Source organism: Gadus macrocephalus, chromosome 9, assembly GCF_031168955.1.
Source record: "Gadus macrocephalus chromosome 9, ASM3116895v1".
Lineage (NCBI taxonomy): Eukaryota > Metazoa > Chordata > Actinopteri > Gadiformes > Gadidae > Gadus > Gadus macrocephalus.
The window spans coordinates 19,720,229-19,740,191 of record NC_082390.1 but is presented as its reverse complement, the minus strand read 5'-3'; the positions used below and the strand labels follow the sequence as shown (position 1 = coordinate 19,740,191).

General features: G+C 42.3%; 1 protein-coding gene across 2 annotated transcripts; it reads right to left on the bottom strand.

Annotated features, from left to right (window-relative positions):
* Positions 1-5,443: 5,443 nt before the first annotated feature.
* saal1 (serum amyloid A-like 1) lies at positions 5,444-19,340 on the bottom strand. 2 transcript variants are annotated; one of them, XM_060061274.1, is made up of 13 exons: positions 19,192-19,340; positions 18,420-18,613; positions 17,040-17,141; positions 16,640-16,723; positions 16,442-16,521; positions 15,238-15,297; positions 15,037-15,152; positions 14,660-14,819; positions 14,441-14,523; positions 14,164-14,349; positions 10,303-10,493; positions 8,873-8,965; positions 5,444-5,732 (listed from the first exon to the last, which is right to left on the bottom strand). In XM_060061274.1, exons 1-13 carry the CDS (start codon positions 19,193-19,195, stop codon positions 5,592-5,594), a joined length of 1,494 nt encoding a protein of 497 aa, XP_059917257.1. In that variant the 5' UTR covers positions 19,196-19,340; the 3' UTR covers positions 5,444-5,591. The 2 variants fall into 2 exon arrangements, with proteins under 2 accessions (XP_059917257.1, XP_059917258.1); XM_060061275.1 differs by lacking the exon at positions 15,238-15,297.
* Positions 19,341-19,963: the final 623 nt, after the last annotated feature.

Genomic DNA, 19,963 nt, shown 5'->3' with positions numbered 1-19,963 from the left:
AAAAACACAGAGTCAGTGGATAGTTTTAAGAAGCAGTTAAAAATACACTTGCTCCGTAAGCACTTTTTCAGTTTTTAGGTTTTTAAGTTTCTCTTTTCTTTTTTATCTTTTTTACAGCGCCTTCTAACTCTTGTTTAGTAAGGCAGTTTATGAATATGTTTGAATTATTAAGTAATGCATTACAATAACATCAAACATCAAATCAAACATGTTAATTTGAAAGTGAAAATAACTATTTAGAAAAAGAGCCTGGAAGACAGTTATGAGATTTAAAGAGGCCAAGAGACAGGAGAAAGTTCAGCCCTTGGACTTGGCTTCGTTGTTTGAATACACTAATTCCCTGGGTATGTGCTTTCAGAGCCTCAGACCAGCTAATTAGCAAATTCTTAACAACAACTTTCACAATAATCTCTTAATAACTTAGTTGCTAGCTATTAGAGCTATTTAATGTAGAAACTGAATAATTAAAAGCATAGCTTGTTAAATTACGTTAAAATGAATTAATAATAATAACAAATATACTATAATATACGTGATAATACAAATAGCAATCCTTTTACTCTCCTTTCAAACTAGGAATAAATTAAGCTAATTTCAGTTCAATATGTAATGTACGCACATCCCCAAGTCTTCTGCAAGGCTGGTGGAAGAAAGCATTGGACATGTTTTATCTTGAGTGTGCTGCCCCCCTCCAGCAAGACTTCACGACACCAGAGGGCAAGATAGGTGTGATTGTGGGAGCATGAGCATTTGGGTGGATTTCCTCTGCACATTTCTAATTTAGGGCCCTATCTTGCATCCGGCGCAATTTACTTTCTCACTGGCGCATGTGTCGTTGCTAGTTTGAAACTGGCGCAGAGCGTTCTTTTCCCTCCTGCGACACGCGTCGGTAAATTAGGGAATGATCTTGCGACCAAAGGGGCGGTTCGGCGAAAGGAGGAGGCGTGTTCTGGCGCAAATGTTCCCTGGTGCTTTTTTGCAGTTTCAGAAATCACTTGCGCCACAAACCAGGAAAAACCTGGCTTAATGTCAATGGCACGTTGTTCAGATGCTATTTTAATGGCGCATGAATAATTTTGCTTGTGCACCTCACGCATTCATTTTGCTTCTCTCATCTACCTAGCCACACATTCTTGGTAAATTATTCTGGGTACACATGAGGGCGGGCGTGTGTGTATGTGTAAAATAATTAAATTTACAGTAGAGCAATAGTGGAAACATCATTGGATGTTTACTGATACCGCAGCTAAATACATACTGTAAAACATAAATGGACCTGATTAAGATGACAGGGTTTCTGTACTGCTGGGTGGAACTGGAGCCCCTGGCCCCCGTAACAGAGGGCTGGTATACCGGAGCGCAATCACTTCACAAGTAGGCCTTTCACACCAAAAAGAAAGCAGACCGTTGTTCACATTGGCCCTGGCTTCTTTAACACTGAGGGCTTCCACCCACCACCAGTTTGTTCCTGTTGTCATAATAAAACTCCACAAATCCTCATCCCTCGAGCTGGGAGACACTGACTTTGATATTTGGATTGATAAAAGTTTGATTGGACTCCTCATATTACATATTTGTTTTGGTTTTAATGTGCAAATATCCAGCCCTTGGGTCACTTTTTATTTAAAGGGGACATATTATGTCCCCCATTATTATGATTGTGAATAGCCGTTACAAGTAGTTTTGAAAATCTGCATCTTCTGACATCACTAGTAGGCATTTCCACCTAAATGTGTGCTGGATAGATGAGCAACATTTGCTTCAGTCCACTGGGTAGGCTGGTAGACTGATCTAGCCAGCACACATCTAGGTGGACACGACCACTCGTGTCGGCGTGTCCACCTAGATGTGTCAGAGGAGCAGGTTTTCAAAACGGCTTGCAAGGGCTAATCAATCACACTCACACCCTGTGGTATAATATGTCACCTTTAAATATATTTGTATGTGCATGTTTACTATGTGTGCATTTGTGTTTTGTGTGTGTGTGTGTGTGGTTGTGTGTGTGTGTGTGTGTGTGTGTGTGTGTGTGTGTGTGTGTGTGTGTGTGTGTGTGTGTGTGTGTGTGTGTGTGTGTGTGTGTGTGTGTGTGTGTGTGTGTGTGCGTGTGCGGGGGTATATCTATATTATATTTCTCTCTGTTTCCTATTTGTATCCAATCATCTTATTTTCTATGCTCTAGTTGTATTATGCTTCCATCTTGAGCGGAGCAATTGTGGACAAACAATTTCCTTTAGGCTTAATAAAGTACTGAAAAGCACCTGAATATTGAGGATCTTTTGGGATTTGCATAGGAAGCTGTAGCCTATGATATAATGAAAGCAAACACGTCATGGACAGGATTCCAGTCCACCATCATGTGGGGCCGTAATTGTGCAGACATCAGGCTTACAAAGAGCAGTGGGAGGGGGGAGAGGCCCACCACCTATGGCCTTCCTGAATAAGGTTGTGGCTCTTTAACAAGCTCCACAGAAAACAACATCATATGACAGGCTGACAGGCACGCAGTGTTCACAACATATTAAGATCTGTCATTTGAACAGGCCTCTGATTAGCACTTTAGAATCAGCGCCACATGGAGGCCTTCAAAAAGCAGCAGTTATTCCTTATTTATAAATCATTGCTCATACATAAATACTCATTAGTAATAATCTATTATCACGTATTTGTGATAATAATAATAAATAAATATTATGAAATAAGTGAATGGGTCATAAGATCATTTATAAAGTGTAAGTTAATAATTGCGAAACTATTTACAATGTGTTAATAATGCTACATAAACACAGAAATAATGCTGCATTTGATGAAGGCAGGTAGGTAGAACAGCAAGCTGTTCCTTATTAATAATGAGTATTAATTTAGGTACAATGGTTTAGAACTGCATTATAATTCATTTTATGAATGCTTCAGAACTGCAGTTATTCTTAAATTCTTTGTTATGATAAGGTCCTAATTTATTAAAACAGAGAGAGAGAGAGAGAGAGAGAGAGAGAGAGAGAGAGAGAGAGAGAGAGAGAGAGAGAGAGAGAGAGAGAGAGAGAGAGAGAGAGAGAGAGAGAGAGAGAGAGAGAGAGAGAGAGAGAGAGAGAGAGAGAACACGATTAATACACCCTGCATATTTGCCATTATTTGTATATTTATAAGCAACAAGGTATAGTATTGATCCTGTTTTTCTCTTCTCCTAAATGTATTCCTTTAAAGTAAAGTATCAGGTAGAGGAGCAATAAGAAGTAAGCCCCAATTAAACCACTAACGTCACCTATAGCGCGTGTTGGACAGGGAGGGACGTCATGCTCTTTGATTTAGGAAACAACAGGTACGTTTCTCTTGGTTTCTGTTGACACGAGCTGGAAAGCAGAACTCAGGAAATGAGGCTGAAGGGGCATTGATTGCGTCCAACCCCGCAACGGTGTCTTTATGAACAGACAGCGACCAGGTGGCTGTGAATAGGCCATCAGTCCTGGGAACGAAAGGGCTGCAGAACGTGACAGACCACACATCTGCATTCCACATCTGCGCGTAATCCAAGCAACACTGCCCTGCGCGTAATTACCTACAACTAACCCTAACTCCATAACGACCATGACCATAGCGACCAAAACCATACCGACCCAAACAATAACGATCCAGACCAAAACCAACCCTGTCCTCAATCAAATTACTTGAACATAAACATTAATTAGATATAAAGCACATTGGTTTGCTGGTTTGGCAATCGAATGAGATTGTTGCGGAATAACGTATGTGTGTTGCATTGTTTTTCTTTAGAATTGTTTTCAAAGTTAAGAAAGGTAATTTACCTATTATAACTCTTTATAAATCCCTTTTAAATATTGATTCTGCGTCAAATAAAAAGCATTTTCCCCCAACTGGATTTGGGACATTATAATTATTGTAAGAAAGAATATGCTCCAAATCATCTAAGATTCTATGATCTAATGTAATGTGTATGCATCTAAATTCCAATCTATAAATAAACGAATAAACAATAATAATGGCGTACGTATTTCAAAATGATCTGTGAATAAAGATGTTATTGTACGATGCACAAATATTGTATGAGTCATCAAAACAGAAGGTCACTCAGACGCACCGCCACCAGCGTGGCACATGTTGAACCAGGAGAAGCGCAAACTGACATCTGCTGTTAACATCACACCAGCCGCGCGTCAGGCACGGAGCCGGGGAGCGCATAGTGCTGCACCTTCAGTCCGTTAGCATTAGGCTCGGCTGGAGTGGCAGCTGAGTTGACAGGGGGAAGCAGGAAGCATGTGGGCATCAGGATGATCGCTGGGACCCCGGGGCGCTCGGAGCCGGCCCTCCGGGCACAGCGCTGCATAAAGCTCACAGCCAGTGGCTGAAGTCTCATCCTGAAAGGCCAACTGTGATTCCATCTGCATCATGTCCGCAAATACAACAAACAGACGTGTTGTCTCGGAGACGAAGTGAAATGAAGATGGTTCTTGGAGTCATACGCGGCATTTCAGACGGAGGAAGGTGTCAATCAAACACGTACTTTGGCGTCTATATGTGATGTTTTCGTAAATGAAATTTGAGTTCACCAACCGCATCCGGGTTGGCCTACACGCTCATGTTTTCGGAGTCTGTATCCTGAACACCACTGAGCAACCAAATAAGGACGTAAATGACTGCACACTTATAATGAACAATTATTTGTTGACGTTTATTTTATTTAAAGAGGACCAATATCTTTACCTGCAAAATACGATCAGCGCTATTCCATTATATTTTATTTTCCAGAACACGTCATGCACGTTGGTGCTCGACATAAAGTTGCATGTAGTGGTCTGCATCATCCTTTCCGAACATATGAGTAAGGGACACGCTGACGACAACATTAAGTGTTTACAAGGGGGTGACAGTCACTGCAGGGCGGGGGGGGGGGGGCGACAGGAGATGAAAGGCCTGAGCCAGGACACAATGAACTCATTTGGTTTCCAAATGCACAATTTCGCCCACTCAAGAGGACCTGCGCATGATTTCTAGTGTTCACTAGAGCTGGGCGAATATAGCAGCTTTTTAATTAAAGGTTGGATTGATATGGAGAACAGCTTTCTAATGTAAATCCTGAGTTGGTGAGAGTGCCTGAGGGAAAGACCACATGACTAAAAAGGTATTTTACGATAACCTCGATATAAATGGCTGAACTGTTGATGGGAGTCTTCTATTTATATCGAAGTAAAATAAGACACAAATAATTTTTACTCTGGTCCATTTAAAAAAGGGGCAAGTTTAATTCACCGCGGCTCATGTATTAATCTTGCATTACTTGATCATTAAAGCATATTTGCTCCGGTCAATAGTTCCCAGATGATCCAATCCGTCACCTATGGAGGGATTCTACTGCCGAATCTTAAAGCCATATTAAGTGGAAATATTCCAATACAATAACACAATAAAATGGTAATAAAACATTCAACTTGTTGTAAATTGTACATTTAATGAACAAAACAAGTCTCAAATATACACACTGACACAGACACTATCTCAGTGTTCCTTCTGGTAAATCTCCTATGATGAATCCAAAGCAGAACGTGATATCACTTGGATCCGTGACCATGAGCTCCAACCTAAGGCTGTTTCTCAGCAGGCTCCTGTAGCTCCTGAAGGGCGTGTTCTGGCTCCCCGGGGCCTCCGGCACACAATCGCTTCCTCGTCACCTCGGCCAGCTGGGGATAAGCTTCTGTCAACAAGGAAGCCAGCTGCTCCAACTGGACCAATATGGAGAAAACACACAAAGCATTTTTACAGGAACGTAGACCGCTAGATGAGAGATGACAAAGGATGGGAATGGATATCATTTTACTGATACTGTCGCTATCATCGCTCCTGCTTATGGCGGGGCTTAGACTCAAACAGTAAACCTCCTGAACAGCAATGCTTAGCACTGCTGCCACCTGCTCTGCCCCTGAGGCACATGCACCCGCCAGCAGGGGCAGCACAGACTATATTTGGAGGAGTCGTCCATACTTTGAGGAAATGGTGTGCTTGGTAAATATTGGGAAATGGTATGCCATTAAAGCAGGTTCCCCCACTTATCAAAACTTATCAAAAGTCAACATCAACCATGTCTCAAAGACAGTGGCAACATGGATTTCATAACCTTTCCTAAAAAAGGTTGGTTGAGGTCAGACTCGAACCGGCGACCTCATAGGATAGGATAGGCTATATTTATTTGTCATTGGACAGAAGTACAACGAAATTCAGTGCACTCACGTACTGGTCTCATTTAAAAAGGTAACATCTACATTCACTACATTCATGTCGTCATACACTATACCGTTAACTTAGTGCCATTGTATGCCTAAAAAATAGTAAAAAAGTAAAGTGCTGAGCATTGCATTACATGTGGACGTCACAGATTAATACTGTCGGAACTAGTGGATTTATTTTCAGGTCAGAGTTAAGTATGGTGACTGCTTTGGGATAGAAACTGTTTATGAATCTTGTGGTGCGTGTTCTGATGGACCTGTAACGTTTCCCTGAGGGCAGCAGTTCAAACAGATAGTTGGCAGGGTGGTATGAGTCTTTCATAATGTTGTGTGTCTTCTGCAAGCATCGGGAGTTGAAGATGGTGTCCATGGTAGGTAGCTGTTGGTTGATGATGTTTTGGGCGGTTTTAATAATCCTCTGCAGTGACTTCCTGTCTGCAGCAGAACTGCTACTGTACCACGACAGGATTCCGTAGGTGAGCACACTCTCGATGGAGCAGCGATAGAAGGGCCTTAGGTGCTGTTGTGAGAGATTGACTTTCCTGAGTGTGCGGAGAAAGTATAGCCGCCGCTGTGCTTTCTTAACTATTGCTGTTGTGTTTATTGCCCATGATAAGTTCTCTGAGATGTGTATGCCCAAGAATTTGAAGCTGGACACCCTCTTCACCGTCTCCCCGTTGATGTGTAGTGGTGTATGTGTGTCCTGCTTCTTCCTGTAATCAATGATCAGTTCTTTTGTTTTTTTGATGTTGAGGCTCAGGTTGTTCTCTGAGCACCACTCTGTCAGCCTATGAACCTCCTTCATGAGGGGTATTCCATTAAAGTCGCTAACGAAAGCGGCGCTTAGTTGATTAAGCCCGGTTAGAATTAACGCCAACTTCCACTTGAAGCTAAAGCCATTCCATGAATGCAGTTCAGCCGCGTTTTGCTCAGGCTAGGTCAAGCCAGGCTTACGTTATCATGGATTACGCGCTCTCACGAGATATGTAACCAACCCAGAACCATGAATGTCGAATCATGGATCAAATGTCAGAAAAGGACAGAGCGGGATCTTTTCCAGAGGCGAATAGAAGCTGCTTGTGGAGGTTTATGAGGAGTACAAGCATATAATAAATAAAAAATGGATCACCGTAACCATTAATAAAAACAGGGAGGCCGCCTGGCAATAAAATCGCAGATCTTCTGAATCAATGAGTAGTTTAAAGGTCCCATGACATGAAAATCTCAATTTATGAGGTTTTCTAACATAAATATGAGTTCCCCTAGCCTGCCTATGGTCCCCCAGTGGCTAAAACTTGCGTTTGGTGTAAAACGAGCACTAGCTGTTCTGCTCGCCTTTGAAAAAACGGAGGCTCAAGCGCGCTGATTTGGAAATCTGTGCTCATGACGTCATGAGGAATCTCAGCTCCTCCCCTTACTCTGCCTGGCCCGCCCAGAGACGTTGGCCCGCCAATGAGACTCGACCGTGCGAGCGCCACATGTGTGTGTGAATACACACACTAACGCAAGTGTTTCTTGTCGGTTCTTTGACGTGTCTTGTATTTCCACAACGAGACTGTCGTGGGGGTTATCTAAGCCATGGTTGAGAAGGAATTGGGGGAAAGGAACTTTGGTTTGACTCGCTGAAGTACATGAACTGCGACATGCCGCCGGTTGCCGCGAGGCACCATCGCCCGGCAGCGGGCAGCCGGCCGCAGGCAGCGCGCGGTTCAGTCGACTTCAGGTTGATGTGGAAGAACCAGAGACGTCGCAGAACCCGACAAAGTCGTTTGTGATTCATAATATCGTCTGGAGGCGCACACAATATGTTATATGATATAGATATCTATGTATTATATGATATTATTTAGATATAGAGCTCCAGGACTGTAACGCAAGTGTTGTACACTTCCTTGTTATTTGGATAACCGTTCTGCTGTTGGTGTGATGGCGCATAACACGTCTGGTATTTCTACAACGAGACTCGTATTGGGGGTTATCTCAGCCAAGGTTGAGAATGAATTGGGGGGAAGGAACTTTGGCTTTGACTCCCTCAAGAACATGAACCACGACATGGAGGAGAAAGGGATTGTTGGCGGCGAATGTCTCCCGCTTGAGCCCCGCTGAGGGACCACCGCCGGAGGCGGAGGTGCATAAGCGCTGCCCGGCAAAGATCCCGTTCTCCTCCTTGTCGTGGTTCATGTTCTTGAGGGAGTCAAAGCCAAAGTTCCTTCCCCCAATTCATTCTCAACCTTGGCTGAGATAACCCCCAATACTGGGGGCTGTGATCTGGGGTACTTATTGTTTACTGTTAAAATCTTAGATTTCACAGTTCAGGCTGTTGCAGCTATCTCAGGGGAGAGACTGTATGACACTAGGTGGTACAACCTGAGACATGCACAATAATAACGAATTGCCAATGCCTTCTGCATTTTTGTTTTTTCTTTTCCCTTCATTGTACCGAACTCGTACCGAACCGTGACTTCAGTGTACCGTTACACCCCTAGTAGAGACCAGCACGCTAAATGCTCTTTCGGCCGAACTGCTGAACTTTTGACAAGTGGTAATGTAATTGATGTAAAGCCAGGGAAGACAAGTGCAATGTTTGATGGCCCAGCCCGGAAATGTAGTTTCCTGACCTAAATGAGATGAATACTTACTGCCGGCTTGAACTGAGGGAGCAGGCCGCTTACTGCTGCCTGAATCATCTTCGGTGTCAGGTACTGTCTCTGCACCAGCTCAGCCACGTCCTCCTGGGAGATAAGGAACTTTACACACAGTAGTAGCACACACAATACACCTCATAGCCTCCATTGTTGTCCTGATTCTAATCACCAGTGTTGGGAATGTTCTTTTTTTACATGACCTAGTTCAAAGTTCAGTTCACAAATTTACTACTACTTCAGTTCATAGTTGATAATTAAAAATGATTGCCACAGCCCATATAGAACCACAGACAGCAATTATTTTATCAGTTTTAACACTGAAACTAGGCATCAGATTTCATCTTCATATCCGATTTTTGAATCCTTACAATGTGTTTTACAAAGGAGATAGGCGAGAATACAGCCTAGACCCACCCCTTTCCACACAAATTCTCTAAGGAGCAATACAAATAAACCAACCGTTTTTGGCCATAGAAGGCAAATCCGTTAAACCTAGACTGTTAAACAATATCCCTCGACCTCGGAGATGATCAGAACAGCCGGTCAGGTGAAATTGTTTGAGCCACAGAACAACAACAGTCTTATTTTTACATGCGATAGGCCTGCATGCAATTGTTAGTTTGCACATAACATGTTTGCATATTTAGTCTTCTTTTCTCGACTCTCCATCATTCCCTAAATTAATAGCCTCGGTGCGCAAAGACAGGCGGGATTTCCGACGCTCCTTTTACAGTAGGGGAAAACCCGGGTTGATTGAAACACGGGACGAATGAAGCACAGCGGCTTCCTCAAAAACCACGCAAGTCTGACATGTCAAACCCTGGGCAAGCTTGTGTAATAACGTCATACCGTTCAAATGTTATCCCCACAAACCTGTTTTTGAGTGCGGCAAGTAAAATCTTTTGTGCAGTCGTTTTTTTTGTAATAGTAGGGGTCAGTGGGGATTTTGGGAGAGACTGGAGAATTGCCTTATGTCTTGGGCAAAAGGTCCACAGCGAATGAGGGTCGGCGACTATCCCCATTGACGAATGTCAGTGTAGGACACTAAAGCGCATGAAACTAAGAATTAATCACATTAATTCATTAAAGTACAATGATAATAGAAATGCAATATATATTAATGATTAAAAAGTAAAGTACCGCCACTCCGACAATGAAAACAGAAATTGTCGGAGTGGGGGTATGTCGGAATGGAAGGTGGTCCCTGTGCCGTTCAGACACCAGAATGAACACATTCACAGTAACGTTCATCAGGCAGTAATACAGTATGTTCAGTTCACGTTCGTCCAAAAAATTAGTAACGAGTTTCCGAACTATCGTTCAATGAACAAGTTCAGACACTGAACTTGTTGAGATTACCTGATTAGGCAATGCTGATCAAGTCATCTCGTCTCTCACACACACATCCCTGGTGGGTTAGCTACCTTGAGGAGAGTGTGGAGGATTTCAGCCAGAAACTCTGCTGTTGTCTCCAGCAGGGCCTGGATTTGGTCGTCTTTTGGTTTGACGTCTTTGGCCGCGTTGCTCTGGGTATGAATCTCTTGTAGTATCTCGTTCTCCACAATCTCACTGTGATACAGCAGCACCCGCAGAATACTGCCAACCAGAGGCAGGCCTACACACACACACACACACACACACATACACACACACTTTATTCAGCTGTGAAGTGCTGGCATGGTTGGATAGTAGTGACTTAGTGAGTACAGGGAGGAGTTAGCCTTACAACGTGCCGTGGCTACATTGGCATTTTGACCTCTTACTTGAGAGTAGGGATGCACGATATATCGGCAGTGATATCGTTATCGGCCGATGTTAGTCATTTTTTAACATATCGGCATCGGCCCGATAAGTAAAACTGGTCCGATATTAACAGCCGATATTTATTTCCGTCTAGTTGCCGTTGTGTGTGTTTTTTGCCCATGCGCAGCTTGTTTGGTCATGTGCCATTGTCAGTGACGCAGCCAGAGACGCACTGAGAGGCAGTACAGCAGTGTTTGTCACCTTAACTGAAAAGAATCAATGTCGGCGGTTTGGATGTTTTTTACGGTCTCAAATGAAGGTACTCGAATTGCAATATGCAGTACTTGCAAAGCCGAAGTAATGCACAGAGGATGCAGTGTCAAATCATTATATACATTATTGTAGTGAAATACAGTTTCTGTTTTTTATTTGGCGTTCCGTAATCCCATTGAAACGGAAACCGGAACCGGATATGTTTATATTTGGTTGTAGTCTTTTCTAGGGATCGACCGATACCGATTTTTTTAGGGCCGATACGATACCGATATTTTTTCATCAGCCTTAGCCGATACGCCGATACCGATTTTCTTGAGCCGATTTTTTCTTTTTTTAAAGGAACATTTATTGAACTTCAATATAAAAAACAATATTCAACAAATAGTAAAAACAGGTGAAGTAGAACAAGTAGATGAACAATATTTAACAAATATTAAAAACAGGTGAGGTAGAACAAGTAAAAAAAAAATAAAAATAAAGAATCGCCGAAAATCAGCCGCGTATCGGCCGATACGATACACGTAAAAACCGCGAATATCGGCCGATAATATCGGCCGACCGATATATCGGTCGATCCGGATCAACAGTAGGGCTAGAACCGAGTGAAAACACTACAACCAACCTCCCTTGATATATTTGATTTAGCCTTTTTCACAGATTTGAGTTGAAATTGACTTAAACTTGAAACACTTTTTGTAATTTAGACAAATGTCTGGTTACCATGAATATTGGCAAATTCGATTTAAGTTATAAAACCTTGTCAAGATATTTTGATTTGTGATCGTTAGTGATTTATGATCGAAACTTTTTCATAGATGCAAGTTGTAAAAGTAGCCTAAAACTAACACTGTTATTAACTTGTGTTTGTTATGGATGCCCTGTAACTTGTTGAAGAAACAATGTATTTCGAAGTTTTGGTAAATAAAGAAAGAAATAACTTTTTCATATTCACAGTGTTTACATGTTCTTCAGCATACAAAATCATCATAGAAACTTGTTTTTATACCAATATCGATATCGGTAAATATCGGTTATCGGCTGTAACAGCAATTTTAATATCGGATATCGGTATCGGTCAAAATTTTCATATTGGTGCATCCCTACTTGAGAGACTAATGCCGCTTTTCCACCGCACATGTAGCTCGACTCGACTCGACACGGTAGCAGCACGGGTCGTTTTCCACCGCAAATAGTACCTCCTGGACGTGGGCGGGGTCGGCTGCGCGAAAGGGCAGTGACGTATTTTTGTACGCGACGCAAACAACACCTACGCAACCCACACATGGACAGAACCCACATAACAACAATGGAGGACATCGATAACATTACTATTATTAGCTGGCATGTTGAAGAAGTTGAAGAAGTGGAATATGTTGGCTGCGGCGCTGCTATGGCTGTTACCAGCATGGTTGCCATGTCGCTCTCGTGACTTCGTCACACTCCCTGGCCAATCAGTGGCCGGCCGTCTGCCGACGTCTCCTTTTAGCATCGGCTCAGCTCGCTTGGAACCTAGAGCGAGGCGGTACTAAAAAAAGCAGCCACTTCAGGTACCAGATACCATGTTTTCGCAGTGGAAACGCAAAAAATGCGAGCTGAGTCGAGTCGAGTCGTGTCGAGCTGATACCATGCAGTGGAAAAGCGGCATAAGATCTGATTTGTGTCAGCGTTTTGAGTCACGACGCAATGTGTAACATTTCAACTAGCTCGTAGTGCATCACCTGGAAATATCTGACATGCACCCACCCTGAGAGAGTGTGACTACCAGGGCTTAAAGCTACATGTGTGAGGAGCACCCCCATGCGGACACCCCTTACCCAGTAGTACTCCCCTATTACAGCATTGGACCATGCATTGGACCGTGTGATGGGCATATTATTTTTATCTAAATTCTGTGGAATGCTGAAATATTTCTTAGATTAAAAAGGCATACGTCTTGAGAATAGATGGATTATTTAGACGTTAGATGGACAGACATTTGGAACACTCGAATGTCATTGCAAGCAATGGCTTCTATGACATGTTGGTTGTGCATTGACTTAATGAAGAACTTGAACTTGAACATTTGTTTAATCTCACACTGCATCTTGCATTTGGAAGATGTATCGATGCATTAAATCAAGTCACATGGGCATATCAGTGAACATCAGCACATCATTCACGTGACGAGGCCTGTAGGCCTACCAAGAGGAAGAGATGATTCCTCAAACACAACGGCTGAAGTGTTTGTTTGAGTGGTTACTCAAAGAAAGCCTACGTTGTTCAGTAGGCGAAAAGTAAGGTTAATGGTTGCCTTTATTGTTATTATCTCCTTTCTAATTATGATATTCAATCATTTTAACAAATTAATTAGAACGAATCTAGCTGTGGAGAACTTATACACTAAATGTATAATCATATGAGAAAAATTAATCATAACTCCAATCTGGGCCTATGCAAACATACACGCTCTTATTGTATTTAGTTAGATATTATAGTCTATCGTAAAGTTCTTTGATTCATTTAAGAGACATTTTATATATTTGGTTTACAATGTACAATGTATGTGGACAGAACACATTATAAACTATCAGATGCTCAATTAAGTTTGATGTTCCATCATCCCCCTTTCCTGCTTCCTATTGTCAACAGCTCATTGAGATGATGATCTCTAATTAGTCTTGGGTACAAAGGGTAATGTTTAACAAATATTTTCCCGAGTACCACACGCTGTCCTGAGGTTTCATGTGAAGGAACAATGAAGAATGAAGCAGATGAGAGTGAACGCTGCTCATATGGAGATGCATGTCAGACGCCATGACAAACAGTTAAATATACTGTGACACTTGAGTCGATATTGATAAGGAATTATCATGAATCAAGTAGTGGGGAACTCATCTCTGCGTATGGCGTTGTGTCATACAAATCAACACATACTTATTGTATTTGGTTTTATATTATAGCCGATGGATCAATTCGTTTGATTATACTGTACTTATAATTATACTGACAAGCCGGGCAAAACAATCAAACAAAAAACTCCACATCCTGTTCATCCAACATTAGCAACCGCAAAGTGTCAACAAGGATTCTTGTGAAGGGAATTTCCACTGGCAGGCAGACCTCTCCGTCACCACCACATTCATCCTGTCTGCACACCAGCACCAGGTGATGTGCACCTGGTGCACAGCCCTACACTGCACTACACACAGCACAGCCGGAGAAATGGTCCCCTTAGCGTGGCATGTTTCAGATCGTTGGCATTTAGCCCAAGGGGCCGGTCCACTTACATGAACCCACCGGGCTGTTCCACTGGGGCTGGAGCCTGTAGAGGGCCGACAGCACTGCCAGCGCCTGGACTAGAAGAACCTTCTGCTCCTGTAGCACCAGCGGTGGATCGTCAGGCTGGCAGAGGTCCTCACAGACCAACACACACAGAAAGTCCCACACCGCCTTGCCTGGCCCGCCTCGAGCCGCTGGGAGAAACAGACGTATGGTCAAGATTAGGCTCAATTATACTGTACAAGCAGCCAGAAGGTTTGGTAAACAATTATAATCTGGCCTTACCAAACATCTGCATGCCTTCGTCTGTGGTCGTCAGGAGTTCTAGCACATGCAGGTACACTTCTAATCCCCCCGGGCTTTCACTCCTGTAAATACACAAGGCATTTTAATTTTCAAACATAGGCAAAGGGTGTCCTTGGAAAATACCATTTCAGAACTCAAGCACTGCCATTGTCTTTGTGTAAAACGATTATAACCCAGAATATCTCTTAAATCTCTTACCTGAGCTGCTTTGCAGCCTCAAGTAAAGATGCCGCCACATCCAGATGGCTTTCACTGTCATCTGCCTCTCTCAACTGTGTTATAATCCAGCTCTTCATCAGCTCCTCATCAAGGTCAAATAGCTTGTCAACCAACTCTCCCACCTTCACGAGCAGATCCACTGTACACAGAACATTTACCGACACAATAACACATTGAAGAACTTTAATGTATAATTGGGTTAATGATGTAGAGCTAGTCATTAGGGGAAAATGGAATCATTATAATCGTCATGTAACTGTTAAGCGTTGACTTTGAACATATACGGGTTCTATGTTCAGAAAATGTGTACATAAATGCCTGTGTCTAAATAAGGCATGGTGTTTCACAGATCTTACAGTTGGTCGAGCTGGACATGATGAAACAAAGGCTGGTGCATACAGCGCTCTGCTGTCGTATCCGCTCCATCCACAGCCCACAAGCATCTCTCTGGGACACACATGTCAGCAGCATTCTGGGAAAACAGAGCAGAAGATGAAGCAGGTGATTTATATTACCGACACATTTTGAGTAGCAAACGTTCTCACACACGACATTACCTGCTGGTCTCTAACAGAGTGGGAGGGTCGGAGTCTCCAAGCAGAAGCAACAGCACTATCCTGTGGACAACAGTGGACAGTGTTGGGAAAGTTCACTTTCTACGTGAACTAGTTCAGTACACAAATTAAAAATGAAATAGTTCAGTTAAACGTTCGTAATTAAAAAAATTGAACTAAGTTCACAGTTCATAGTTCTTTTTTTCAATATGTTGCTGTGAGCTATTATTTTTTTCCGGTATATTGAACATTGAGCCCCCTTTGTGGTTTGTCTAGGATGATATAGAGTGGTTGAATCAAGTATCGTAGCGAAAAACCGTTTCTATAGTTTCTATCGATTTCTGTTGGAAGACTCATTGCTCGTTGGCCGGAAACGGAAAGGGGGGGGTGTTCAAGTTTGGTTGTAGTCTTTTCGCTCGGTTCTAGCCCAACTGTTGGGACGGAGAACCGAGCGGAAAGACTACAACCAAACGTAAACAGCCCCCCTTTCCGTGTCCGGCCAACAAGCAATGATTCTAGGAGGTATTCTAGTCCGCTGAGCTATGAGCCAGAGAAATAACGTTATGGATTGTACATATTTATAATTTGAAATTCGTCTCAGCCTTTATACCACAGATACTCTAGGGTCTATAGCATATAACAGCGTTGTCTGATTACAGTTTAATTCTTTTTTGACAATTTAACCGCTCTCGTTTTGAAGAATAATCACAGCGCCATTCGTTTCAATGGGAATCGGGATGGTCTATACTTTCAACATAAAGTGTACATATTTATAATTTGAAATTCATCCCAGCCTTTATACAACAGATACTATAGGGTCTATAGCATATAACCGGGTTTTCTGATTACAGTTTAATGTAACAGTAAGCGGACATCACCGCAACTGCAAATTAACCACACGGAGATAACCATGGCAACCGGTCAAACAACACGGCGTTCTGCACGCGGATCCGCCGTGTTGATAAACAAATAACCCCCATATTGAACGAAGTAAAACCAAGTGAGCGTGCCGTTCACAGACACCAGAATGAACGAGTTCACAGTAACGTTCATCAGGCAGTATTACACTACGTTCAGTTCACGTTCGCCCAAAATATGAACGAGATCATGAACTATCGTTCAATGAAGGCGTTTATGCACAACACTGACAGTGGAAAGAGTCCAGAATGCATTTCGTATGGAGTCTGTTGTGAAAGTTCTGTCCTACCCCAAGTCTTCATTCTGGCTCAGGGCTAGACATGTATCAGGGAAACATGCGATGTTGCCAAGGATTCCTACACAAATCTCCTGCAGGAAAATAAACGCAAGAATATCTGTCAATGTAGTCTACTTCATCACCACATGTCGACTTATGTCGAGCACTATTACCTATTTTTAAACGCTTGTATCTAAACAGACCACTCACTGTTAGGCGAGGACATTGGGATTTGGCAATCACCCCAAGAAGGATATCAGCGGCTTTGAACTCCTGCAGGAAACCAGCTACATCCTATAAACATACAGATACACATTAGTCACCTGAGAATGAGATGAAAACTACTTCAATAGGGCTGGGCAGCAAGGTGATCACAACACACTATTATAGACAATAATCCGGATATTTATTAATCCACATTATATACACTTCCACACAATTATCAAATGATCGAAATCTCACCAGCCCAACAGTTTTAATTTTAGTGCCAATAAGCTATGCTTCAAGACGTTTACAGACAGACACACGCAAGCATGCACGCACGCGCACACACACACACAACCTTTTGAATTTAATTAAAGAATTTAATGTTTTAAGCTGAAAAACACACCTTGTCCATGGCCATATCCCAGACTCTACACAGATCTTCCTCTTCATCATCAGCAAGTTGCATTGGAGTGTCAGATTCTTCAGATTCATGTTTTGTCACCATCTATAAGAGAACAGTATATCACCTTTAGGTTGCAACAGAAGGGCCTAGGAATAAGTTAGCATATAGAGACACATTACCACAGGGTCAAGCAAAGCCCAAAATGGTCTAAGCTTGGTCCGGTTGACCAAAGGTGTGATTATGATAAATTAAAGGACCACATTCCTAATGCTCTAATACCCTTATAATATTTATATTCAAGTCACAGTTTATCATAGTGGTCCATAATATTTTAACATTAAAAATTCAATACTAGTTTATTCCTCCCGTCAAAAGTGGATAATGTGCAAGGTATACTCAAAAGTTTATGTCTCGGATAATGGCCTATTTTAATAAAATGTTTCTACTTGTTACATCAATGCAGGTAAATACAAAAAAAAAAAGGAAAAGTCGAGGCCGAAAAACATTGTTGCATCTTACCTGGACGAATCGGGTTAGAGTACTAAAAACATATTTTAATCTTACCTGGACCAGTCGGATTAGAGTACTAAAAATATTGCTGCATTTTACCTGGATCAGTCGTGTTATGCCGCTTTTCCACTGCATGGTACCAGCACGACACGACTCGACTCAGCTCGCATTTTTTGCGTTTCCACCGCGAAAACATGGTACCTGGTACCTGAAGTGGCTGCTTTTTCTAGTACCGCCTCGCTCTAGGTTCCAAGCGAGCTGAGCCGATGCTAAAAGGTGACGTCGGCAGACGGCCGGCCACTGATTGGCCAGAGAGTGTGACGAAGTCACGAGAGCGACATGGCAACCATGCTGGTAACAGCCATAGCAGCGCCGCAGCCAACATATATTCCACTTCTTCAACTTCTTCAACATGCCAGCTAATAATAGTAATGTTATCGATGTCCTCCATTGTTGTTATGTGGGTTCTGTCCATGTGTGGGTTGCGTAGGTCTTGTTTGCGTCGCGTACAAAAATACGTCACGGCCCTTTCGCGCAGCCGACCCCGCCCACGTCCAGGAGGTACTATTTGCGGTGGAAAAGCACCCGTGCTGCTACCGTGTCGAGTCGTGTCGAGTCGTGTCATGTCGAGTCGAGCTACATGTGCGGTGGAAAAGCGGCATTAGAGTACTAAAAACATCTTTGGCTTACCTGGACCAGTGGGGTTAGAGTACTAAAAACATCCTTGGATCTTACCTGGACCAGTGGGGTTAGAGTACTAAAAACATCCTTGGATCTTACCTGGACCAGTGGGGTTAGAGTACTAAAAACATCCTTGGATCTTACCTCGACCAGTCGGGTTAGAGTACTAAAAACATTCTTGGATCTTACCTGGACTAGTCGGGTTAGAGTACTAAAGAGCCAGTGCTTGCTGTAGACGGTTTCTCCTATGGCATCTCCCGCTTCCTCAGTCTTCTCTCCATCTGCGGGTGGAGGTGATGGGTTGCGGTCCATGCCAGATGAACTCACCTCTGGTGACCAGAAACTTTCATTTGCCTCATCTTCTTCTGCACTTTCATTATGATCTGACATAGGCAGGCAAGGAATGGAAAAATAAAATGATCAGGGATGAATGCAAAGCCTGATTATCTAACCGTATTACAATCTGATAGATATCGAAATTCATTTTTGACAACATCCCAGCAGCAGTTGAAAACACAGGATAAAATACAATACAATAAAAATACTAAGTACTAATGAAGACAAAAATAGACAGGGTAAACAAAACAAACGGTATAAACAATATAAATGATATTAATTATAAATTATAAAGTGGCCCAGTACCAGTACTTCACAGGTATAAAAGCAAAACTAAAAAAATAAATATATAGATATAGATATACAAATAGCAATGTTTGGAAGATACTGATGAAGACATTCAATCGCAAAACCTTCACTTTTTATGTCGACAATGTGTACCTTGCCCTGATGTAGCCTAACAATAGATGTCATGCAATGGACCACTAATGGTTCACATTAATATACATTAGCAAGCTCACGTTAGCTTCGTGTGTGGCTAATGGTTCACTTCAAAACAAACACCATGTCAAAGAGCGAACGAAAATGAATGAAATTGTGAATGAATGAAGGAATGAAAACTCACTCATTTCGACCACCCCTTTTGTCAAATAGGATCTTAAACCCCCAGATGAGAAGTCATTGCTGTCCCATGAGATGTAAACATGGATGTAAGGCGGCGTTTCAATCTTCCGCCTTTACCAAGTACACACATGCGCATGTGCAGCGCCCGTTGCATTCTGGGAGGAAAACGTACACCCTTTAAATTATTCATTATTTTAATATATTTGATGACCTACATTATTTATGGTTAATCTTAATGACCTTTTAGTTTGGTTGCAGTTAGGCCATGGACTCACAGGTATACACAGCCTTCTTTAAGTGGCCATCCAACTATATAACACCTCCCCCTTCTGCTGGAGGGACAGCTGAAACAGTGGACATTAAAAAATCTCAATATCATCCCCATCATACCATATATCTATACCTTTTCAACAATATTACTTTTCAATATCATGTGCGACTATTTAAAACCTTTTTTGAATATCAGTGCTAATATTACTTCATAAGTCATCAGTAAATTAGTTTACTTATTTAACTTTTAGTTGTAATAGGCTATTTGTATGCAATCTCTGGCTCAAGAATTTCCATCTGGAAAATTCATAAAAGGACATAATCGGCATCCATCACAATGTGCCATTTTATACAGACACACAGAGGGAGAGGGAACTCAAAGGAATGAAAAACCAAGTTAAACGGGCATGCAAATATAATCACAACTACTGTATATTCACATGGCAGCTCATGGACTCTGTAGGCCTACATGGAGATGCATTGAAAAGTATTTTAGTAAAAAA